Here is a 25892-nt window from a genome sequence, read left to right as displayed (position 1 = left end):
GTGATATATTTGTTAATGAGTTGGATTGACTCTCTGTGCAGTATATGCCTAGCTTTAAACATCACATTGTACCCCGTAGGTTCTATATAATAATTATTTGCCCATTAAAATAAGTTACTAATAATGAAAATGGAAATGAGCTTGATTTTGAGAGAGAGGTCCAGGGAGGAGGGTGTGCATGGCGTTCAAGTTGGACAGCAGCACTGTGACCGGGAGTGTGTGCCGAGAAGGAAGGCATCCACAGAGGGTCCAGAGCAGGGGTCTTACTTTCCTGACTGCTCTTGATCATTTTTAGGGACTTTCTGAAAGCTGGAGACAAAGAGAACATTTTTAACGCGGACCATTTTCCTCTCTGGTACCGAAGAGCTGCGGAGCAGATTCCAGGGAGCTTCGTCTATTCCATCCCATTCAGCACGGGTGAGTGTCCTTGTTGGAGGCAGGACTCTGTCCATCTGTTCCTGATGGCCTGGCCACTGTGCAGAGGAGCTGCCTGAATGCTGAGGGCAACCTTTAGGGACAATGTGAATATTGGACCAGTTCTGAACCAGTCACCTGTGCCATAAAAGGACTAACCCCAAATAAAATGAATTGTGCAAAGAATATTTCAGAATCAGAAGTTGTGTCCTCTTGGAATCTGAATACAAACTTCTCCATTGACGTGTTTGTTAAGTTGTTATGACCCCCAACTTCGAGAAAGTTCAGGCCTCATTCACCAAATCTTTTGTGAGTCTCATCATTTCAAAGATTCTCAGTTCTCTATTTGAACTAAATTGATCTAAACTGATATGTGTAGCTTCTGCTGTCCTGAATGAAGTCCAGTAAGAATGAAGTGTCCAATAAGAGGTACGTAACTTATGGTTTTTCCAGCTCTGAGATGTTATATAATGAAAAAAATTTAAAGTTACTTCCCTCCAAAAAGAGCAGAATGCAGTCTTATTTCAACTGGTTTTAGAAGCCAGACACACAGAAAGGATTTTCAGTTTTCTTAGCTTTTTCTTGTCTCCTGTATCTGTGATTTTTGGTGCTCACATTGCATTTTAGATGCTCCTGAGATGAATGTGACCTACTGTGTGTGTGTGTGTGTGTGTGTGTGTGTGTGTGTGTGTGTGTGTGTGTGTGTTACTGGGGATGGAACCCAGGGGCATTCTACTTCCAAGCTACACCCCCAGCCCTATTTTTTATTCTTCATTTTGAAACAGGGTCTCACTGAGTTGCAAAAGGGCCTCACTAAGTAGTTGAGGCTCTCCTGGAACCATGATCCTCCTGTCTCAGCCTCCCAACTGCTGGGATTACAAGTGTGCGTCACCACCCCTGGCTGTGACCTACTTTTATAAACAAACTTGGGCAAGTTCACTCTGTAGTTGTTTTTTAATGTATTTTTATTGGTGCATTGTAATTATATCTCATAATGAGATTTAGAGTGATAGAGACATACATGGCCATAGCAGTCGGTGTGTAGTTACATTTTATGTTAGGGCCATTTTGTTAATCCCTTCTGAGAATTCCTAACTCAAGAGAGAAGCTCTCCAGGGCTTAGTGTCTAGTCACCCTCCCTAAATCTTTGTGCTTGATTTTTGATTCCATGAATGCAAATATTTCCAGAAAGAGTGTGTTTGGAATTTGCAGAAGACATGTTGACAAGAGTCATCTACTAATGAGTCCACTGGACTAGTTAGAAAGAGGGCCCCTCACTCATGCAGATACTTAAGAAATCCTGTTGAAAGCTGGGCGTGGTGGCGCACGCTTGTAATCCCCACGCTTGGGAGGCTGAGACAGGAGGATCGCGCAGGTTCGAAGCCAGCAGTGCTGGCTTAAGAGACCCTGTTTCCAAATAAAAATATAAAAATAGGTCTGGGAGTGTAGTCTGGAGGTAGAAGGGCTTCCAGGAATCCCAGTACCACAAAAAGAAAGATGGAAAGATGGAAAGACAGAAAGAAAGAAAGAAAGAAAGAAAGAAAGAAAGAAAGAAAGAAAGAAAGAAAGAAAGAAAGAAAGAAAGAAAGAGAGAGAGAAAGAAAGAAAGAAATCCTGTTGAGCAGGATTGCAGACTAGGTTATCTCTTGGGTCCCTTTCCGATCTATAGAATTTTTGAGTCTATTTCCCTTTGTTGATAGGCCTTTGTGTATGGACGTCCCTCCCTGGGTGTGCTTCCTCAAACATAAATGTGCAAAGATCTGAGGCTCTTTCTTCAGGCTTCTCTGCCTCCCACTTGATTACTGAAGATATCAACTAAGGCACAATAAACTTTCTCATCCTGCCATAGCCCTATGAATAATAACATCATTTTTCTCATGAATACTTCCTTTTTTATGGTTCTAGAAAGAAAAAAAAATGTAGAACTTAGCTTGCTATTCGTCTGATTCTCTATTGGAATTGAGTTCATTCTGTGATAGGGTGGCTTTTGCCCAATACTGCACATGGCAGCTGTGAAAGGCCAGAGTATCTCTAAACTGCTTCATGTGCATGTGTACTTGGGTGTGATGGGCCCTGATTCCAGTTTCCTTTGTCATTCACTCTTTGTCTTAAAAGAATTATGTCTGGGAAAAACAAATTTTAGTTAATTAAAACTCTTGTTGGAAGCTGAGTTGCCCCGATCTTTTAATATAATAATTTATATGCAATTTATCTTTCTCAAGGCCCTTGGAGATTCAAGAAAAATATTTAAAATCACCAAGGACAAGTCATTGTGGAGAAGAGTTCTTTTTTCTTCTGTGCATTGAATACCTGAACACAAAGGCAGCTGTTTTTATTGCTTCTTAGACGTGGTCAGGAAGAAAAGTTCCAGTTCTTTCAGTCATAGTGTATTTAAATTCAGGTTTGCCTTCTCTGCTTCTTGATTTAGTTGTATTACATTCAACTCACATGTATTGACCACTGGACCAACAACTATTAACTATGGGTGTTCAGAGTTGACACTCAACATCTTTTAATTCATGGGTATTGGAGCCATTGTTATTAATAGAAAATCTTTTAATGCTGATGTCATTTTGTCACCACATTCATAGCGTTTGGAGAAAAGATTTTATCCCAGCTCTATTCTTGTTTAAAATGATTTTGCTCAGAAAAAAATGGGCTTAAAATTAGAATTATCATAGTTCAGTTAAGATTTACCCAACAAATCAGAATCCAAGCTACAGTTGTCAACTTACTATAAAAATAATTTCAAAACTCTGTTTCATGCAATTCTCTATGGCTATATCTAGAAAGGTGGTATAAATGTGACCACTGACACAAGTAGATATTGAGTTAGTAACCACAGATTGCCCAAAAAATGTGACCCCCCTCCAAGGTAGACAGTGATTGTGATGTGAAGCTGGATGTTCCTTGGCACAAGTGGTTGTAACTCAGAGCATGGATTTCAGCATGAATGGACTGATTTTAACAGGCAGAGTGTCCACAGCCCAGAGGACTCTGGGTTCTGGGAACAGAGCCCTAGAACAATTTGCAGAATTGCCGGCCATGTGCCAATATGATTATTCTTTTAATGTGTATACTATAACTGCTTCCACTATTGTTTTTGGCATGGTTTTTTTCCCCCCACAGGAACAGTCAACAAAAGCAATGTGGTGACAGCAAGTACCTCCATCCAGCTCCTGGATGAAAGGAAATCTCCAGTGGTGGCAGGTAAGCAATGAGTTTCAATCGATGACTATCACATGAATGTTGCATTCATTCACCCAGCCAATCAACTACTTCTATGTGGCATGTATACTCTCCAAAAAGTAGGCTGTAAAAGGAGAAAAATAAACCTTCAAATTACTTCTTCCTCAGCTTGATGTCATCCCCTTAAACTAATATTCTAAGAGATTGTGATATTGAATGCAAAAGCAGAAGTCTTTCCCAGAGTTGTTCTCTTAAATTCTGTGCCAGTATAGTATCATTGGTATATGCAGAGAATTTCTTGGCAGTAGGTAGCATGCTCATTTAAAAGAAATTCTGGGTTTGTTTCATTTTTTTAATTTTTATTTTTTGTGGTACCAGGGATAGAACCTAGGGCCACTGCACTTCTGAGCTATACCTCCAGCCCTATTCTTTTATTCTTTATTTTGAAACATGGTCTCACTGAGTTTCATAGGGCCTCATGAAGTATTTGAGGCTGTCCTAGAACCGCAATCCTCCTGTCTCAGCCTCCTAAATGCTGGAATTTAAGTGTGTACCACCACGCCTGACTTCTGGGTTTGCTTTAGACAAGCAAAAGCTGAAATATGCTCTTTTCCAGAGAGACTGAGGTTTTCATCACCCCAATCTCCCTGGGAAATTAGGGTTAGATGTATCTGCAAGTGTTGGATTTGGACTCAACATTTTACAATTGAAAGTCCTGAATTCTCTGATAAACCCTATTAGATTTCCCCATTTCTCTCATTTCCCAGGAGCATCCACAGACCTCTGTGGCTGGCTGGGGGCTTGCATAGGTCATTGGCCTAAAGGGATGGAAAACCTGCCACAAGTCATTTTTTGAGGACAGCTGCTGACAAAGCAGGACCTAATAGTGTGTCTGGCTACAATCTACTTCTGATACACAATTATTGGGCCTGCTGGTTGGTTGATAGGTGATAGGCTCCAAGCACAATGCTGATACTGGCTAGTTTTACCAAAGGGAGTCATTTGTCTTCTGGCATCCTTCCTCATTAAGTTGTACTTCAGAGTGACTTTGAACATCACCATTCATGTCTTTGCACACTGTGATAATCAGTGGAAAGGAATGAAATTGGAGCAGATGGAGCAGACCTGTTTGTAGTGGTTGTTCTTTGCCTGGATCATACTGCTTTTTCCTCCATTTTATTCTTGACTTAGCTTGTGTATTATAATTCTGTTAGTAGAGACTGAAAGATCTGGGGCTGTTCACCCTGGTTATTCTTGGGTTATTGGATATGACAAGGAAGACAGTCTTCTGTATCCAACCTGTAGTTTATCTTCAACTAGGCAAACTTATAATTAATCATCCTGGTGATACGGGCTCTGAAGATTCACAGTCGTTGTCTTCAAATTTTGTCATTTAATGTTTCATATACCTTGAGGAAAGCAGAAGACAGGACCATTTAACTCAGCAAGATTTATTTTTGCTTAAAGGAGGTCAGACTTACTTACCTCCTGACTGTCCCAGCCAAATTATTCCAAAGGCACTTTATCTCCCAGGAGCCAGGTCTACATGCAGCAGCTGTCAAGAACATAGGCCAAAGCTGACTATCTGCTTCAGAATTTCTCTTTAAAAGCTTTTCTGTTGGTTTTTCATTCAGTCATCATAAAGGATGTTCTGGGCGTACACTAGACTCACTGTGCCTACCACAGGTAGCTCTGGCCAAATTTACAAACTATGCTTGAATATTGCCAAGTGCATTATATCATAAATGTCTAGTTGGCACAGTATGAGTGAAACATGGGTTTGACCATATCGCTGTCTCCAGCCTAGAGAACGTGTGTTGTCCAAATGGCTTACTGGTATGTTATTGAGTTCTATAATTGGCCAGGGACCATGTGCAGATCACAAGACATAGTTTGGCTCACCGTAAGGGGGTAGGAGAGGCAGCCTTCTAGATGCTATATTTAAGTGTGTGTCCTCTGGTCCCTTCATTCAGAAGGAAATTGTAGATTGAGACTAAGAGACCAGGTCATCTGAGCAACTGCATTTAGGTTGAACGTTCGAAAGTTGGTGACTACTACCCTTCTTTGGTAGACAGTGTTTGGTAGACATGAGATAAAACAGAATGGCTTGGCTTTGATCTTGAGTGCAGCCCTACAAAGGCAATGACCTTAAGAGGACCTTCCTGTCTCCCAAAGCAGAGCAGGCCTTTCGGCACATCCCCCAGGTCTCATTGACTCTGGCTCAGCCCTCATGTCACTGTGTGATTAGGTTGGGTAACATTCCGCCGTGTATTTTCCTCAATTAAGTAGACGTTGTTTATCATTCTGAAATTAAAAGGACCATTTTAATTGGGGAAGAAGCTTTGTTTTGGCAGATGAAGATGAGTGTGTGAGCAGGCTTCTTTCCATCAGCATGCCTCCGACAGCAGATGGGATACAGCTGACTGGCAGTAATTTGGAGTTTCAATGAAATCCTTGTGTAAGATTGAAACTTATCTGAAAGAAAAGGTGTACAACTTTGCAAATAAATCTCGAAGATTCCTTCAAAAGTCGTGTCCCACTCCCAGGAGTGATCTAGTATTTCCATGTTCATTGACTGTATGCATCTGTTTGGGATAGAGTTTTTTTTTTTTTTTTTTGCTTTATTTTGTGTTTTTTTTTTTTTCTTTCTTTTTCTGGTTTTCTTTTTTCAACAAAAACATTTAGATACTCATCTGTCAATGACACCTCAGAAGAAAGGCCAGTCAGACTGGGCAGGATTCCATTTGTGTATCAGCCTTGGTGCATGAACCGGTCCCATCCATCTTCACGGCCTATGACATGGCTTGCAGTCCCTCTTTTGGGGAGTCTGCCAGTTCTCCAGCTGCCATCAGTGTGCTGCGTTTTCTTAATTTCTTTCCCTTTGCAATGGAAGAAGTGTCAGGCTTTCCCTACACAGTCTCTCCAGAGCCCTGAAACCTGCACATGTCAGGTCCCTAATCAATGTTTCTGTTATTACTGGAAATGCCAAGCTTGCACTGTAAGGTCCATGTAGGTTTGTTACTCACTTTGTAGCTTGATAAATGTGGGTACTGGGGATTGGACCCAGGAATATTTTATCTCCAAGATTCACCCTTAGCCTATTTTATTTTTATTTTGAAACAGGATCTTGCTAGATTGATGAGCATCTCACTACTTGCTGAGGCTGTCCTCAAACCTGCAATCCTCTTGTCTCTGCCTCCAAAGTACTGGTATTACAAGCATGCACCACCATGATAGGCTCTAAATGTATTTTCTTTAAAATGTACATTTTAACATATCAAAATCTAAAATTGCTCCTAAAAATGTTTGTTTTGATTTCTGAAATAATATTAAACTCGCCATGGGCAAGGTCTCTGCCAATTACTTTTTATTCCCAGTGCCAAATACAAGGGCTAACACAGGGTAAATGTGAGAAATACTGTCTATAATAAATGATTTGAGGGAGCTGAGCTTCACTGTCACTTACTACATATAGGAATATGAATCTATAGAATTCCATGAGCAGACCACATAAATAATATACTTGCTTTAAACTCTGAGAGGGATGCTCAGCAGTTAAACTCTGATTCACACCATAGAAATATGATACATGCCAATGTGAATATTTTAAGGAATAAAAATTTGTTTTGTGTCATATCCCAATGGCAGCTGTGTTGGACCAATAGTTGCCTCTGCATCAAAAGAAACGTTTTCTAAGGTCACAGAATCTAATGTGATGCTTAAGTAGTTCATCTCAACATCAGGAAAAATAAAAGAATATTGTAAATATTAGAATATTGGCTTCTTATAGAAACAGCATTTTCAATGCCTTGATTGAGGTATGATACACATATAAGAAGTTCATTTATTTTAATTGTAAATTCAGATTTTTAGTAAAATTTGAAGAGGTCCTGATCTGCCAGCTTGCTCCTTTATAAGGAACACAGACCACATTAGATCCATTCATGAGGAAAATTTGAAAATGTGCCTTATGTGGTCTCATTTGCATAATTCAAGGCAATGTAATAAAGGGGAAGATTTCACTTTAACCAGATAATTAGAAAAGTGATTGATTAACATCATTGACCACTAGCTATCATCAGGTATGTGCTATTTAAACTAAATGTAGTTTTTAATATAGACCCTTTATCAGAATTGATGAACACTGTTAGCAAAATGTAATAGGCTAACAGTCATCTTGACTACACTTTGTTGGTGGGAATATCACACATCTGCTATACAGGAATTGACTTAACATATCAGGAATTATGTGTCAAGTCTGCATGGACAAGCCACTAGTTCACTAAATCTGAGCAAGGAGAATGTTTTATATTTTCTGCAGCTATGAAGTAAATCTTCTTATGTTTGCTTTTGTTTTGTTTTTGTTTTTGTTTTTTTTTAATGGATAAATGGGGCCAATTTCAGGACAAGGGGAGACCTAAGAGAAGAAAAATGACAATGGCAAGCTCTATGCAGACGAACTAGTGCTGCACTTGTATGTTGTGCTGCATTTTCTGTCCACAGCAGAATCTGATAGTTACAACTGACACTGGAACAGCTGCCTTCAGACCCACAGTAGCCAGTGACAAGGAAATGTGGTGGATTAGTGCTCTCGGAATAAAAATAGCCCAGAGTTTTGAGAAATTTGATCCTCTATGCTAACTCTCCAGGGCACACACTCTCCTAAGAGTCACTATCCCTTTATAAACTTCATCAAAACCCCAACACATCCTCTACTCAAAAATCAGCACCAAATGTCAGGGCAATAGGTTCTTCCAGCTTATGGCTTGTATATTTTAAACTGACAAGTTAAACTACCTCTTTGGGGATCCTGGGGGGATTTGGAGATTATGATCAATGTGAACTAAGCATTTAAGAGTGAGCACAGGGTCATTCCCTCTTCTAAAACCTACCCGGGTCTTAGTTTTCACACTTGTAGTCAAGGTTATTTGGTACTTAGCTTGGATTTCTAACAGTCTACTGTTTTAACGGTGAATTTTTTTTCCTCATCTCTACAGAAAAGGAATTGTTCTAACCAGTACTGAAGTATTTCTTCTACCCAGATTCAGTTTGTTTTGGGGCACCCTTCTAATTTCTGTTGATAGGAATAAATACTCATATTCCAATTTAGCACAATAGCACCACATATATAGTGATTTCACACACACACACACACACACACACACACACACACACACACACCCACATATGATATTTTGAGCCTTGCATGTGGGAGTATCATTAGACACTTTGAAGCTTACACTTTCATGTAGAAATGCCTTAGGGTAGAGCTTAGGAAACAATAGCTCACAGAGCCAAATCTAGGCTGCCACATGTTATTTTTTTTATAGTTTTATAGTTTTATTGAGATATAGCTCATTTATTATAAATTAAAGTGCATGGTTTACTACTTTTAGTATATTGATAGATTTGAATAACCCTCAACCACATCTCATTTTAGAACTATTTCAGTTTTCCCAAAAGAACTTACAATACATTCCCTCCCTATTTCCTTCCTTCCTTCCTTCCTTCCTTCCTTCCTTCCTTCCTTCCTTCCTTCCTGTGTAGTACTGGGAATTAAACCCAGGGGAATTCTCCCTCTGACCAACATCTCCAGCCCTATTTTATTTTTTATTTTGAAATAGGATGTTACTAAGTTGGGGAGGGCCTGCTCAAGTTTCTGAGGCTAGCCTCATCATGTCTCAGCCTCCCAAATACTGGAGTTACAAGCATGTATCCTCCCCATTCTTGGTTACTCATCCCAGCCCCAGGATCACTAATCTGCTTTCTCAATGGATTTGCCTATTTGGGGACATTTTAGATAAATGGAATCATATCATATGTGGCCTTTTGTGACTTCTTTCACATAACACAGTGTTTTTATGTACCACCCATGTTATAGCATGTATCTCTACTTCCCTTTTTCTATTGCCAAGTAATCAATACATCATTGTCTTAATATGCATTGTTTATTCATTCACAAATTGGTAGACATTTGGATTGTGTCCACTTTTTATCTATTATTAATAATGTTGATAAGAACATTAATGTACAAGTAATTATGTAGACATATGTTCTCATTTCTCTTCTGTAGATACCTAGGAGCGGGATTGTTTGGTATTTTGGAGAACTTCAGAACTGCTTTCCAATGTGGCTATCCCATTTTCCAATCTACCAGGAACATATGAGGGTTTCAGCTTTCCACATATTTGCTAGTACTTATTGTCAGCCTTTTAGATTTCAGCCTCTTGGTGGGTGTGAGGTGGTTTACATTTCTCTGGTGATTTATTATGCTGAGCATATGCCACTTGAATATCTTCTCTGGAGAAAATCTATTCAAATCCTTTTCCCATATTTAAAAATGTTAGGTTATTTGCCTTTATTGCTGAGTTATAAAAGTTCACTATATATTCTGTAAATAAGTGCCTTGTTGGAATCTGCTGGCTGTTTTTGTAGATAAAGTTGCACTGGAATGCAGCCATGCTCATGATGTCTCTGTATCCTTCTTGCTAAAATGGCAGAGCTGAGTATGGATTGCTGTACCAAAATATTTACTATCTGGACCTTTAGAGAGAGAGCTTGTCCAACCCTGCTGTAGGCTAAAATACATCACACCATCCATTTAAAATAGAAATGGCAATGACCAAAAAACCTGATTTTTTTCACTTACATATTTTGTCACATTCTTATAAAAATTAGAGGGATAATTAAATCAGAGATTATATAAGTGAATTTTCAAGCCTAAGCTTCATGTATCAGAATTTGTCCATTAACTGTGCCTAATGTCTTTGTATATGTGGTTACACAGAAATCCCAATCACATATTCTAAGCTTTCTAAAAATATATGTTCTCATTGTCAGTCAAGACAGTGATTTTCTTAATCTTCCCTCTGGTTTATAAAACTCTGAACGGTGTAATCAGCATAATGCTTGGTACAGCTTTGGGAATGCCCTCACATGCTTTGGTAGAAAACAGTTTATGGGATTTTATTTTCCATCATGGCTCATGAGAGATTTGGGGATTTCTTTAACTGCCTTGATCCTAGCAAATCTCCTGGTGACCTTGTTGGGATTTTGATTTCAGTTAAAACGAGAATATGTATGACTCATGCTGAGTGAAAGGTGCACAGAGGATAACCAGCTGGGATGGGTTAATTTTGCCTTCCTGGGAAGAGAGGAACAGTCTGTGGCAGAAGCAGAAATGCTTTGACACTTAATTCATGACCTTGGTTGCTCATGGAATAGGCTTTGGAAAGGGATGTGATGATCAAAGGCTTTTTGCACCCATGAGCTCTCCAAGATTTTAGTAACTGAGAGCATCTGGGATCTACTCTGTGTGGGTGAACAGATCCCATTGAGAATAGGATCAATGTGTGAACTACATTCCCACCTCAAGGCCAAATTTTGCAATTATACATGACTCAGCTTAGGCAAGTGGGAGTGTCCATTCATGTTAAAAAATAAAAAGAAATGTTGGAATAGAAACTTAGTGCATGGTCATTTTTTATACTTTTCTTTTACTCTTCTTCTGGTTCCAAGTTCTAGATTGAAGCCGATCTAATGAGGGCTTAAGACTAAATTATTTTGTGATTGCATTATTTCATGTTACATGTTATCTAGTCTTTTATTCTATATACTCCTTTCCCGTCCTGTCTCCCATTCTGTCCGCAGCACACTCAAATCAAGTGTCATCCATGATAAGTGAACCAATTATCCATCTATCATACCTTTACTGTTACTCTTTCATTCTGATCTCTTCCTTTGTTTTTGCCTATTGTTTTCTTCTTTTGTGTTTTCTAGGAGTGAGCACTCCCTAGCATGGGTTCCATGTCCCCGATTAAATATGTTGCAGTATTTCTTTTATACCTATTACAAAAACTGTGGTAGTATTTATTCACTTATTATTTATTTACTTATTATTTACTATTATCATTCATGCTTATTGTTTGTTATTTGCAGTTATTCATTCCTGTCTCTGTCAGAGGACCATATGTTTTCAACCCAATGCCAGGTCATGTGCAGTGCTTTCCCACTGAAGCTGTATGCTTCTCTCCCTCACAAACTCTGAACTTGGCCATAAGACATGATTTTGCCACTGGATTTACATCAAGTATGTGGTGTGTGTGTGTGTGTATGTGTGTGTGTGTGTGTGTGTGTGTGTGTACACATATCTATATGGATGCCCAACATACTATATGCAAAATTTCATCACTTTCCAAATTGTCTAGAATATATCCTAAAATTGATCTTTCATATTTTGTCTGTATCTTGAGAGCAAGATCAGACTCCTTCTCCACCCCCTCCTTCTCCTTCCCTCCTCCTCCTCTTCCCTTTCTCCTTCTTCTTCTCCTTCTTCTTCTCCTTCTCCCTCTCCCTCTCCCTCTCCCCCTCCTCCTCCTCCTCCTCCTCCTCCTCCTCCTCCTCCTCCTCCTCCTTCTTCTTCTTCTTCTTCTTCTTCTTCTTCTTCTTCTTCTTCTTCTTCTTGTACTAAGGATTGCACTCAGGGGCATTCTACTTTCAAGATACACCCCCAGCCCTATTTTTTATTCTTTATTCAGGTTCTCACTAAGTTGCAGAGAACCTCACTAAGTTGCTGAGGCTGGTTGTGAACCTGTGATCCTCCCATCTCAGCCTTCCAAGTAATGGGATTACAAGCATGCACCACCCAGCTTGGCTCTCTTTTTTATTTATTTCTATGGGGACCTCTGATTTAGGTTTTTTCTTAATTTTAATCATTCTTAAAACATAGGGTATTTGCTGATGAGCAGAGTGAATAGCTTCCTGAGTCTCTCTTGCTGTTGACTTGAGAGTGCTCCTTGGAGATTAAGATGAAAGGTTAGTTGATATGCACAGCCACTAGACAAATATCCAGTGACCCAAATGTCTTACATTACTGTGGTATCACAGGATTAACTAAGGGACGCTATGTCCTGTTGTCTCTTATCTGACAAGTAACCTGGATAAATTCAAGTAGTCTGTAGTTTTCATTCCATGCAGGTACTATGGTTTGGATATTATTTGTCCCCCAAGGTTAGTATGTAGAAAGTTTGGTCCCAGGATAGCAGTGTTGGGTGGTGGTGAGACCTGGAATAGGTGGCCCAAGTGGGAGATGTTTAGGTCCCTGAGGGTATGCCCTCAAAGGGGATTAGGTCACTGGAGGTGTAGGGATTAAGGCATTCTTCATAGGACCCTGGGTGTTCTTGTAAGAGGGTTGTTATCAGAGCCTGGGCCTGCTCCCTGCTCCAGGTCTGTCTCCCTGTCTGGTTATGTGTGCTCTCACTCACGTATGCTCCCACATTTGCTATCTGCTCAGAGGTGGTAAAGCAAAGGGAGGCCCCCACCAAAGCAGTCACCCACCGTGGTGCTTGAAATTTTGGCCTCAAAAACTGAGTTAAATAAGTTCACTTTCTTTTTTTTTTTAGTTCACTTTCTTTATAAAGTTGCATGCTTAAATTATTTTGTTTTTATTAGGCAAAATGGACTAATATAGTAGGCGAAACTATAGCCCCTAAACTATATTTATCTTGTTGCCCTTCCTTTCTGTATTACCCTATGATATGCTACATTGTTGAGAGGCTTCATTCTTAATGAATGACACTAATGTGGTCTGCAAGGGAGGTATCTTCAGCATCCTCAGCTACTCCACATACAGGAGGAGATAGCTTCCCTTTGACTTTTCAAACCCAGTGTCTTTTCAAACTCATAAGAACTTTTCAAACCCATAAGAAAGGGTAGGTAATATAGACTATTATGCTTTCCCTTTACACCCACTAATCTGTCTCAAAGCCATACCTCTGCTTTGATAGTGGATGTTCCTCCTAGAGACCTGGTTATCATTGAGCTTCTTCTCGTTGCCTTCTAAGAACGTCTTTTTGAGCCTAGCAGAGTCATAGGAGATGAAAGAATCCTCATTTCTCCATTTCCCCAGGGCTCCTTCAGCTGTGCTCCTGTTTATGGTGGGATCAGAGATCTAGCAGTGCCATGCTGCCATGTTTTCAGGTAAATGTTGGCAGTATCAGGAAGGATCCTACTCTGACTTGTTCCAAGCCATAGCATCCTGAACTGTGCCCATATTTTGACCTTAAGAAGATGTGCATCAAAATTCCTACTCTACCATTTACTGGTAGTGTGACCCAAGCTCTTAGATAATGTCCCTTCATCTATAACATGGCAATCAAATACATGTTTTGGTCAGTTTATGTCTCATAGAAAATTAATTATTATTCTTGGAAGACACCTAGCATAAATTTAGGTGCTCAATAAATGCTGATGATGGTGCTCTAATTGTCTTTATCCAGAAAATTAGTACAATAATGTCATAGTTTAGATATTGTCATTTCACGGAGGAATGAACAAAAAATGGTGGGACTCAGACTGCATTATTCATGCTAACCTGTGCTTCTGCAGCCACATTCATCAGGCATACAATTAATTATATGTGTGAGTTTTGGAAAGTTCCGTTTCTTTTTCACGTTTCTATTTCCTATCTGCAGTGAACTATATCAGGGTAGCAAATAGGCCTAATCTCTTAGTCAATTCTAGCTTATCAGTTATGGTTACCTGGAAAATAGATTTAAAAGGATTCTGAGGCCTTGTCTAGGCTCAGCAGATAAGTTTGCTGTCATCTATTAACAATGTCTGTAATGGATGAAGAGGCTGGTAGCAGATATTTTGAAAATTACCAGGCCTAGATTAATTGCTCTTCAAAACTTTGCTTGGCTCCCCAATCATTTGATTCTTTTCCTGGGTATCCTTGATGGGCCTTGGTGGCTGAGGACATCCTACATATCCAAATGAGTATGCACTGTCACTGGGGTGAGAGTAGATATGCACAGACTAAACAAGAATGTTCAAGGAAGGGACTGGGTTATGAAGCTGCATGGCTGCTTCCTTGAGGCCTTGTTGCAATTTAAGCATTAAAAAATAAAGCATTTTCATCAGAAGGGAAAACAGGGTGGTTCCCTGATGTTTTGCATACAAAACACTGGGCAGTGCTATCTTGTGGGGCTGTAGTATCACTTTCTCGTAGGTTGCTGTCAATATTATTTAGCAGTGGACACACTGATGGGTTTCACTAAAGTGGAAACAGTAATTTTCTGACCTATCTAGTTATAGGTTTCTAACAGCTGTTATATAATCATATGAATGTGTGATGCATACAGATTATTTTGGAAATTGATTTAGCCACTTCTTTTGGTATTTAGGGTATAAAACAAAGGTATCTGTTTTCATCAGAACTTTGTTAACTTGATCTATGAGATTTGATTTTAATGAACCTTCAGGGACGAACCCATGAAAATTATGAATCACTTTTCAGTTTTTCTTTTTCTTAAGTTAAGTTAGGACACTCAGTTACCCACTGGCATTTTATAATTTTTTCTCTTGGTACTGGGATTGAACCTGGGGGTTTTCTACCTCTAAGCTACACTTTCAGCCTTTTAAATTTTTATTTTGAAACAAGGTCTTGCTAGGTTTCTGAGAGTCTCTCTATGTTGCTAAGGCTGGCCTTGAACCTGTGATCCTTATACCTCTCAAGCACTGGGATTACAGACATGTGCCACCATACCCAGCTTGGCACTTTATAATCTAAGTACAAGGTTCCTCCTGCAGGGCCAGATGTATTTGCCTTAATTGTGAAAGCTTTTCAGATATAAACCTGATGCTTCACTATTTTTCTCCAAATCCTCTGTGGCAGTGTACATTCCTCCTACCCCTTCCTTGAATGCCTCCCTGAAGATAGCGATAGGTCTGAATTTGTGATCTCTGGCAAAGCATAAACAATGTGGCTCTGGTCATACTGTTCTCTTAAATTTGATCAAAAACGGTGTCTTAGATGGTTTTCTCAGAAAGAACCCACACAGAGTTTTGTCCTCAGCACACCCTCAGCATCATGGAAGGCCGTTTTTATGGGCGAATCTATGAATAGGATAGCAGCAATAAACAGCTGAAAATAATCTACAAGGCGTTTGCAAATTATCCCTTATGAGCTGGAGCGGTTGTGAAAGATAATTTGTGGTTCTTGCAGAATACCCTGCAAATTGGGTCTTTCATCTGCAGTGTTTTTTACAGTTAAAACATTTCATTTCTCATATTAACAAATGATAACTCTGTGTTTGTTAATCTAAACAATTTGATTTATATTTTTCTGTGCTGAGGAGATGTTGACATTTCGGGCAAGTCATTATTCTCATTGCCAACTGCTGTCTGTGGTGACTGTAGGCAAAAGATAGAAATCTGAATGTATATATGCATCATTTTAATCATTTTCCTTAAAGGCTATCTGTAAAGCTGCAAGTCAGCTTGCCTGAGTTATCATCTATACTTAGATATCTGATAGGATATGGGTGTTGACAAGCAAGGGTTCTAGCTACATTAGGGGTTTCCTGTAGTGTACTGGAAGCTTTTCCATATAATCTCTGTGGGGAAGGAACAAGATTGACCTACAGCTTCTCCTAAACTTTGGCAGGGCAGAGAACACTTGTAGTCTTCAATCACAGTAGTTAAGCATGGAAGTGTGCATTGTTGGCCTCGGTCTACCCAGCTTAGGTGATATCTGCTCAAGTGTCTCTTGGTGTGAGTGTAGAGCTTACACTGAAATGCTCATGAGAGCACCTTGCACAATGGCTGGTATGCAGCATGAACTCTAGAAACATTTGTGAAATTGGGATGATAAATAAAAAGATCTTCTAAGTTCTCTTTCTTATATGCTTGGCCAAGAATTCACAGCTCAGGACAATTAGGAAATACAAAGATTTTTTGTTTTTGTTTTTGTTTTTCACCTGAAAAGTAGTTGCTATACCCTAGAGCAGGATGATCAACCTTGCTTATTGAAATAGCTCACCTGGAAGAGCAGGGAGTGATGTGCCATAGCCTTGGACAAGCCCAGGTGACAGCAAACCTTCCCTGCAGAGAAAAAGTCAGTTTGTTCTCTCTCTCGCGCTCTCTCTCTCTCTCGCGCTCTCTCTCTCTCTCTCTCTCTCTCTCTCTCTCTCTCTCTCTCTCTCTCTCTCTCTCTCTCTCCTCTCCCTTCCCTCTCCCTCTCCCTCTCCCTCTCCCTCTCTCTCCTCATGCTCGCTCTTTCCTCTTCCTCCTCCTCCTCCTTCTCCTCCTTCTTCTTCTTCTCCTTTTTTCTTCTTCCTCCTCCTCCTCTTCTTCTCCTCCTTCTCCTTTTCCCTCTCCCCCTCTTCCTCTCTCCATCCCTCCCTTTAATGTATCTAGGTTTGTTTTACTATTCAGAAAAAAATGTACCATCCACATTTAAACTTATTTCTTCAGAAAAATCACTCCACAAAATTGCTGTTTTAAAAAGATGGTCTATCTTTAGTCTGTGGGTGGGCAGGACTTACACTAGTTATAACACACTGCAGGTAGGTATGATTGCCTCTGTGATGATTAGAGTTGCATTGGTGTGAGTTATGCAGATACGATTTGGCAGGTTCATCCATCTGCTTCCCTGTGGCTCCTTTATACCATTGGGAGAGGCTATGGCTACATCTGGCTGTCCATCCTAGACACATGCAAAACTTCCATTTGCATTCCAGCTAGGGAATGGACTACTAACATAGGATCCAAACCCATTTTTACATGGCCTTAAGGAGTAAATGTAGAGCCAATACCCTGAATGGCAAATGTGCTTTATCCTTTGAACCAATTCCAATTGATTAGTTCTGGTTGCCTGCAGTGCTGTCTTAAGAAACCATCTGAAGTGCATTGGGGCTCAGCTGGGAGGAGTGCTGGGATTGATTAGCAATGTCTGTCATGGCCTCTGGAGGGACAGCTTGCCCTATATTTGCCATTTTTTGCCTTCAACATGCCCTTAACTCCTCTATGCTCTTCCCTGTGTAAAATAGTTTTAATCCTAAAAAGTGAGTATAAGTATGAGCTGAGTGAAAACAGGTATATTCCACTTTAAGAAAACCTAGCATGAGAAAATGCAAATTTACAAAAGGCATAAATCTGGAGCCAATTATTTCCATTACAGAGAGATTCCATGAAAGGTTCCTTTAAATAGCGAGGTCCCCTACTGCATTAAAATGATGATTCAATTTACAAAAATTCACTTTGCATGCAATTCTTCAGGACCACATCTGTGGACAATGCAAGCCACACCTGATTTTCTGAAGCCACGGCCTAAATAATGTTCAGGATGGCTGCCACCACGTATCTTGGGTCTCTTGGTAATTCCCACTCTCTTCTGACTTCCTGCTGACTTCCTATCCCAGGGTGTTGAGTAGACAATCTGGGTGGTGATCAACAGCTGCTGGCTCCCACCCTGCCCCGGCTGGGTTTCATTAGCTGGCGCAGTGATTGCTCGGAGCATGTTTATGCGTGGGTGTGGCTGTACAAGTCTGTGTGCTCTGTATGTCGATGCAGATACACGAAAGCCATTACCTTGCTTTCAGACTAAGCTAAATTTATTCCTGCTGTGAAAGTTATACATGGAAGCTTTCAGTCGCCTGGTGGACATGGCCTTTGGGGCCTATGCACCCTGAATCCCACCTCCCCATCTTCTTTGTGTTTGCTTATATGTTCTTTACCTTTACGTTGGAAATATTCTCCAGTTTCCAGGCCTGAGTCGCATTAGCCAGACATGGAACCCTCCTCTTCCTCTGTGGCCTAGAAAGCCCCAAATGGTTTTCTGATTTAGAAAATTAAATATAATCTGACTCTTGTGGCAAGCTACAAAATTCCCAACCAACAGACACTCCCATTAAATACATAACATATACAACATCTGAAAGTATCACCGATCTAGCATGAACTTGAATTATAGAGGCACTCAGTGCCCCTCGGGTAAGATCAGCAGCCTCTTCCCAAGCTCTCAAACTTGGGCAGTCTTCCAGTGGTCCCGGAAGCTCCCAGGAATGCTGACTGGCATGCATGTTGGAATTCTTGTTGCTATACAAAAGCAAGTTAATCCGGAAAAGGGTACCTGAAAGAGATGGTATCTTCCCTTTCTTTTTATATGGTCCCTCCCACATGGAGTCATTGCCATAACTTTTCAGGCACAAGTCCCATTTCTATTTTATCTATGGTATTTTAAAAGTCTCAAAAGAAATTTCTCCAAGGAAGATATTTTGCAGACATATCTAATTTTTTTTCTTTTCTTTCTTTCTGGAAAAAGCAGTTAACAGTGGACCTGTAGGCCTACTCAGACACTTTCTTCTGGCCTACCATGATCAGTCCTCTCGGAAAGGAAAGCCCTCAGGCCAGTGAGCTATCAAAGGGCTCTTTTCCTTCTGTCTTCCCGGACTCACTGGTTTGAGCCACACTCCCTCCATGATATTGGGCTGTAATAGCTGCATAGGTACAACCATAGATGGCAGCCGCCAGCATCATAAGACACACAATCCCACATACGACCCCCGTGATGACAACGGTGGCCACAGCATGGCGCAGGTTGGTGGGCCTGGGCTTGGGTTTGACCTCACAGGCCAAGGGGTCTCGCTCCCTGGAACTGTGGTTCTCAGTAGGTTTCGGGATCTCCCTGTGGGCAGATCCATGTTGCTGAGCCTGTGTGGATACCAGCCCTGGAGAAGGAAGAGGGCAGGGCCAGTATAGCTCGTGGGGGATCTTAAGGAGGTCCTGTCCTTTCCAGGTGTCAGGCGACCCACAGGTGATGCCATCTGTTTTTCCCCCTTTAAAAGACAAAAGCAGATAATGATAACAGAGCCTTGATCCAGTGAACTTCCCCGATCCTCAGCCTTTAAAACTTCAGGCAGATGGAATTTATAAAGAACCTTTTTAGTCTTTCTTTTTTCCTGGAGTCAAATAATTTAACAACCATATTTTATGATTTTATGATTTTTAAACTGGTTAAATGCTGAAAGCGCCACACACTAAATTGGCAATTACTGATGACCAAAAGTTCATTAGAAGCCAAGCTACCTTTACATCCTGCAAATGCTGAAGAAAAAACAATGCAGAAGCCGACAAGAAAGAACGTTGGGGACCAACTCCAAGGGTCCCATAGCCCCTAGCGTTCCTGTTGCCCCCTCCCCTAATGAGTCCCCACCAGACAAGAAATCCTGTGTGTTAGATTCCCACTGGAAATCTAAGGAAAGCAGAAAACAAATGTCTGTTGTTGTGACGTCATGTGCTAATTACAAAGACCCCCTGTGTCTACCAACACTTTTCTATGATGCTGAATGGAGAGGTGGAGGTGGTGTGTGTAGCTGAGGATTTGACAATATTGTTGGTCTAGTTCATGTAATTAAGTATAATTAACATGTCTCCCCAGGCCTCAAAACATTCACTACTTTCACTACTGTACTTTCCAGCGGGTTATTAAATGCAGTTTCCATTCCCTGTGAGGCAGTTGACTTCCTCCAGTGTGTAGACTTCCATTGTTCAGGGGAACTTGGTTTGTCAGTAATCCTCCGGAGCGAGAGTGAGGCTCACATACTTTACTCTGGACTAGTGTGGCTACCAACTTGCTATTTGACTTCAGGAAAATAAACTTCTCTGGCTAAATTCTCTGACATAAAACATCATATTTGTATCTGACTTGATAGTTTGCAAAGCACAGACAAGTCCCATACAGTCTGCTATAATGAGAAAAATTTCTATGAAAACTCACACAGGCCCTCATGCCAAATCAACACTCAAATCCATCTCTCCCCATCTACCCAGTTGTCCCCCATTGAGCTAGCTAGTTCTCTCTAACCTTCCTCACTGGAGTTTCCTGAGGCCAGGGGAGTGGACACAGTCATGAACCGCTTTTACAGGACCTTCCTATGACCTGTGATTCTTTGCTTCCAGGCTGCTATAAACACCTTCCCAGAACAGCTAGGAAGACAAGCACTTCGCCTAGCAAAGTTAGTTTGGAGAGCTTTTGTGTACATATAGTAGGTGAATTATGAAATTATACCAGAGGGACACAAGTGAAAGTCGTCGCTTCAGTGTTATCAGCACCCGGCTGTTAAGTAGCACTTCAGACTTTGATAAATGCTTTCACATCTGTTCTGCCTAAATCTCTTAAGACAAGTCCTAAGTAGCCTGTCAGTAGATAGGGCCACTGCACAGTGCAAGGATTATCATATGGTTGGGTACACCAGGACTGGTAGCAATGACAAAATTCAACCCAACTGGTTTTCTCTAGTTTCAGGCATCCTGATTAGTACTAAGATGAGATCCACAGCCTGGGAACCCAGGACCAAAGAAATACATGGACTACAGCCTGGGATATGGTAGGAAGAGAGGGCTGTGGCTCCCAAGATCCCCCAGGCCTCCTGTGCGATGGAGCCCTCAGCCAGAGCCCACCTCCCACTCTTCTCCCGCTATCTCAGGGGCCATAACCTCAGAGAATAATGGCAGTGTGAGAGGCCTGCTCCCATTTAGATTTATAGAAGCTTGTGGCACATGAAGCTGGAGCTCATTGTCCCCCATCTGGCCACCTATAGCTCCCAACCTCTGTCTTGGGGGAAATTAAATGCAGATCTTGAGTCTCCACATTGCTTCACTGTGTAGCCCTCCCAGAGTTCATTAACCACACTGCACTCTCCTCATGCTTTTGGAAAGTGGGAGGGAGACCAAAAAGAGGCTTATTTCCCAGGTTTTCTCTGAGGGCTCAGTTGGATTAAAGCATGTCAAGTATTTAGGACAATACCTAGTAAACCCTAAAGAAAACTAGCTGTGAGCATAAATATAATTGGTTTCCTTGTGAATGGAAAGAAATAGTTAATATGAAGTCCAAATGCATTTATTTATTTTGTTCTTCATATACGACAGTGGGATTTGTTGTATGTGCATATTTTGGTAGAGGAGATATTATTTATCCAGCAAAATGAATCTTTTGCCATTAGGCCCATAAGAAGACTAAATTTTCCTATTCTTTGTGGTCAGTTTGGGGCAATGTGACTGAGTTCTGGCCATGGGAATTAATAGGCTCCATTTCTGGGGTGCAAAATGCCCAGCATGGTCCTCCCTGAGCTCTATCCCTTTGGAGGTCAACTTGAAGGCCATTTGGTGAAGCTGGCAGTGTTACAAACAGGTAGTGGCTTACTTCCTGGATGGAATGCGGAGCATGTCCCCAGTTTTCTTGTATGCTTTGCTCCTCTGCTCATGAGTGAGCAAGCGACATTTATTGCATACATTACTGAGGTCTGTTATATCAACTAGCCTGCCCTGACTGATACCTTTCATGTCTGCATTTGCTTATGAAGGTATTGACTAACATCTGTTTTCTCATTTTGCCTTTATTCAATATATCCGTAATCTGTCTTCCATGTTTAGCATCGATTTTTTTAAGTTATTTTGGGATATGCAGATCATGTTACCCCAAATTGATTTTGCCTTCCTCGGAAGAGGGCTGCTATCAGCGCTCCCACACTGTGCCATGAGGGGAGTCAAACTGCATCAGCGCATCTGAGGACCAACGCAGGCCTGAGTGATGTCACTTTCCATTCGGTGACACTGAGCAGTAATGTAAGATATTAATTTGCCCAAAGACCACCAGCAAGCTTTGTGGTGAGTAGAGGAAAATTCATCCTCTCCCATATTTCTTCTAATGTCCTGGTTATGGGAACTATTTTTTTTTAAGTTAAGAAATACCCTTCTTTGATGAAAACCCTCTTTCTGTGATGGACTGACGTATGCCTACAATTTAATCCAGAACACAGCAGCTCAAATGCTTCACCTCCAGATGTAATCGGTTTTATTTGCAACCTCCTATCAGAAAGATGTTGGCACATTATATGACTCCTGTTGCCAGTTAACTCCCAAACTGGCTGGTTGGTGGTATGTTACTGGCTATATCATATTGTTGAGAAGCTTCTTGATTCAATATTGTTTCTTTGACTCATGCTGTACTCTAACCTGCTTCCCTCTTAGAACTTCTGCAACCATGCAGATGCTGTTGATTCTCCATTGCTGTCTATAGCTCATATTTTCCTGAGCAACAGGCTCAAATATACAACCCCCAACTCTGCTCTGCATCTGCCTGTAAGGGGCATCTCAGACAGGCCCCAAACCACTCGTGTGTGTGTGTGTGTGTGTGTGTGTGTGTGTGTGTGTGGTACTGGGGATAAAGCCCTGAGGCATTCTACCTCTGAGCATTCTGAGGCATTCTACCCCTAACCCTATTTTTTAGTCTTTTATTTTAAAACAGGGTCTTACTGAGTTGCAAAGGGCCTTACTAAGTAGCTGAGGCTGACCACGAACCATGATCCTTCTGTCTCAGCCTCCCAAATGCTGGGATTACAAGTGTGCACCACCACGCCTGGCTCAAACCAAACTCTTGACTGAGCTCTTCTCCCACATGCTCTCCCAATTCCCCCCTCCCCAGTGGGCTTAAGACATCACCTCTGCAGAACAAAACAAATTTGAATTTCACATCATTATAGTGTGTGTGTGTGTGTGTGTGTGTGTGTGTGTGTGTGCGCGCGCGCACGCGCGCGCACGTGTGTGTATTACTTGGGATTGAACTCAGGGATGTTCTACCTCTGAACTACACTCCCAGCCTTTTTTTATCTTTTATTTTGAGACAGGGTCTTACTAAGTTGCTGAGGGCCTTGCTATACTGATGAGACTGACCTCAAACCCATAATCCTCAGCCTCCTAAGACCTGGGAGGCTGTACCCTTTCTTTATCTCCCACTTCAGCCAGTTAATGATTTCTATTAGTTTATATTCCATTTATCTCCCCAAATTGATTACCTTTCACAACTCTGCTTTGGACCAGGATCATCTCTTCCCAGGCTGACTACAATCAACTTCTCTTCCATCTCTCTGGTTTTTCTTCTATAGCATTTGGTCTGCTCTCCCAAGAGGCAACATTACACGTTAACTTTTAACGTGTAATTTAATTATATATTCTGGGATAACTCTAAAGCTTCCCATCTCACTTGAAATAAAACTCCAGCATCATAGCCTGCTTCTCACAGCTCCGCAGCCATGGTCGCTGAGTATGGGTGTTAACTCTGTCTGTGCACGGTCTCCTGGCCATCCTCTTGTCCCTTTTGGACCCTCACCAAGCCATGCTACCTCCTTCAGCAGGCCCTTGTTCATTCTGTCCAACTCTCATCATCTCCCACCTCGTTCCTCCTCATCATTTTTTTAAGTTATGCTCACCCATGTCATCTCCCTAGGAAAGCTTTCCCTGATCATCCTTTCTAAGACAGGGCACCATCCCGTCACTCTACACTTCCCCTGCATCGTTGTTGTCTTTGCACTGCTGTCTGAACATGTGTTGTTATTTATGGTATTAATTAGCGTTTATTTCTATTATTCCAATGTAATCTTCATGATGGTAAGGCTTTTCTTATCCACTCCTCTTTTCTCAGTGCCTTGATTGGTTCCTGACATATGAAAGGCGCAAATATAGGAACGAATGAGTGATACTCAGAAAAACACTATGGAGTACAGGAAAGAATAGAGGACCAAGACCTGAAAGCCAGGCTTTCTGCTCTCGTCTGTGATCTTGTGCAAGTCACTGAGCCTTTCTGGGCCTCCATTTTTCATTGGTGATAATTTCTGTTGCAAGCTAGATAGTAAATATTGTCAGATTTTCTATACAGTTTCTCACAGCCACTCAATCTCATCCTTAGAGTGTGAAGCAGCTACTCAGTATGTCATGAATGGGTATGGCTGTTTTCTTATAAAACTTTATTTACAAAATGAGAAAAGACATTGGATCTGGCACTAGGGCTGTAGTTTGCCAACCACTGGGTGATTTTCACAGCCTCTTGCCTTTAATATCCTGATATCTCTTGCCTTGCTTTTGGCATGGGATTAAAGAAATAGTAACTTTAGAGAAGTTGTGTTGCATTTCAATATCAGTAGTGTTTGTTAGAGCAGAAATAGTTATTTGGAGGAAGATTTATAGATGTCTAATGGATAAAAGCAAAGAAGAAAAAATATCCCACACTTTAACATTAGAGTTTGGTGCCACTGTGGGGTTGACTAGTCACTCAGGTGGTGATTAAAGTTTCTTCTTTTTTACATACTTCACAGATAAGATAAGTAACTTCATTTATATTAATTGGACAAGCAGAAACTAGTTTATGTCCTTCATATTTGTAAATTAATATAAACAACTAGGAGAGAGAGAGAGAGAGAGAGAGAAAATGAACTAGGGATTGAAGCCAGGGATATTGTACCTCCAACCATGCCCCCATCTGCCCTATTTTATTTTATTTGTTTTATTTTGAAACAGGGTCTTGCTGTGTTGCTGAGGGTTTTGCTAAATTTCTAAGTCCGACCTCAAATATTTGATCTACCTATTACAACCTTCCAAGTCCTGGGATTATAGGCATGTGCTATCACACCTGGTTAAACACCTGAATTTAATGACTTGCTTGTCTCTTGCAAACTGTGAAGTGAGATTCATGTAAAAAAAAAAATAATAATAATGCCAGGCATGGTTACACACACTTGTCATCTTAGTACTTGGGAGGCTGAGACTGGAGGATTTCAGGTTCAAGGACAGCCTCAGCAACTTAGTGAGGCTCTCAGCAGCCTAGTGAGACTGTTTCCAAATAAGACATAAAATCAGTCTCGGCATGTATCTTGGAGATAGAATGTCTCTGGGTTCAATTCCCAGAACCACCAAAAATAAATACATAAATAAAAATGTAAAAATCTTAAAACTGTCCCCTTGCAACCTTCTCAACGTTTCTGCTGATACAGAGAACAGATGAGGTCCATCCTAGGTGAGTTTCCAAGTAGTTATTACTGACCTGTGTAGATAAATTTCTCCAGCCAGAGTTTAAGACCAAGCAAGTGGCAATTGCATTTCCAGAGGTTGTCCTTGAGAAATAGCAACCTCACGCCAGGCATGGACTCGAGCAGCCCGCGATCCAGATGCTGAAGCTGGTTTTGTTGCACTGCGAAGATGGTTAGGTTCCCCCAGGGCTCACCCAGGGCTGCAGGGAGGTGGCTTATGTTGTTGGATGACAAATCCAGCTCCCTTAGCTGTGGGAGGGAACGGGAAAGTCCACTTTCCAGGGAGAGCAAGGAATTGTGGGTGAGGTTTAAAACCTGCAAGTGCCGAAGTCCATGGAAAGCTTCAGGGGCCAAGTATGAAAGGGAGTTGTTTGACAAATTTAAGGTCATAAGTCGAGGGACTGATCTAAACGCAAGAGCAGGAAGCTGGCGTATCCGGTTATCTTGCAAGAGCAGCGTTAGAGTCTGAGGAGGCAGGTCAGGAGGAACATCAGCCAAACCCTGGTGGCTGCAGTCTACAGTGTTGGAAGATGAATGACAAAAGCACTTCTCTGGGCAGCCGCACACCCCCTGGAGCAGGACAATTGTGCTTGAGAGCAGCAGCAACTCACCTAGGACAGAGAGAAAGTCAGATTTAGACCAGTGTGT

At 41.2% G+C, this 25892-nt stretch overlaps 2 protein-coding genes across 2 annotated transcripts in view; one reads left to right on the top strand and one right to left on the bottom strand.

Annotated features, from left to right (window-relative positions):
* The window catches only part of CACNA2D3 (calcium voltage-gated channel auxiliary subunit alpha2delta 3), a gene marked incomplete at both ends in the record, with an annotated part of 933053 nt that overhangs the window by 748728 nt on the left and 158433 nt on the right, over positions 1–25892 (top strand). Inside the window, 2 exons of the mRNA XM_080715370.1 lie at positions 296–417; positions 3544–3624. Of these exons, the coding sequence (XP_080571496.1) occupies positions 296–417; positions 3544–3624 (203 nt within the window). The remainder of the gene's footprint in view (positions 1–295; positions 418–3543; positions 3625–25892) is intronic.
* LRTM1 (leucine rich repeats and transmembrane domains 1) lies at positions 18787–25634 on the bottom strand (the record flags this gene model as incomplete). The annotated part of the gene is made up of 2 exons (XM_080715901.1): positions 18787–19220; positions 25259–25634. The coding sequence occupies 2 exons, from the start codon at positions 25632–25634 to the stop codon at positions 18787–18789; spliced, it is 810 nt and encodes a 269-aa protein (XP_080572027.1).

Source organism: Muscardinus avellanarius (assembly GCF_963383645.1).
Source record: "Muscardinus avellanarius genome assembly, chromosome: 18".
Classification (NCBI taxonomy): Eukaryota; Metazoa; Chordata; class Mammalia; order Rodentia; family Gliridae; genus Muscardinus; species Muscardinus avellanarius.
Note: the sequence above shows the minus strand (reverse complement) of the source record. Positions and strands in the feature narration are given on the sequence as shown.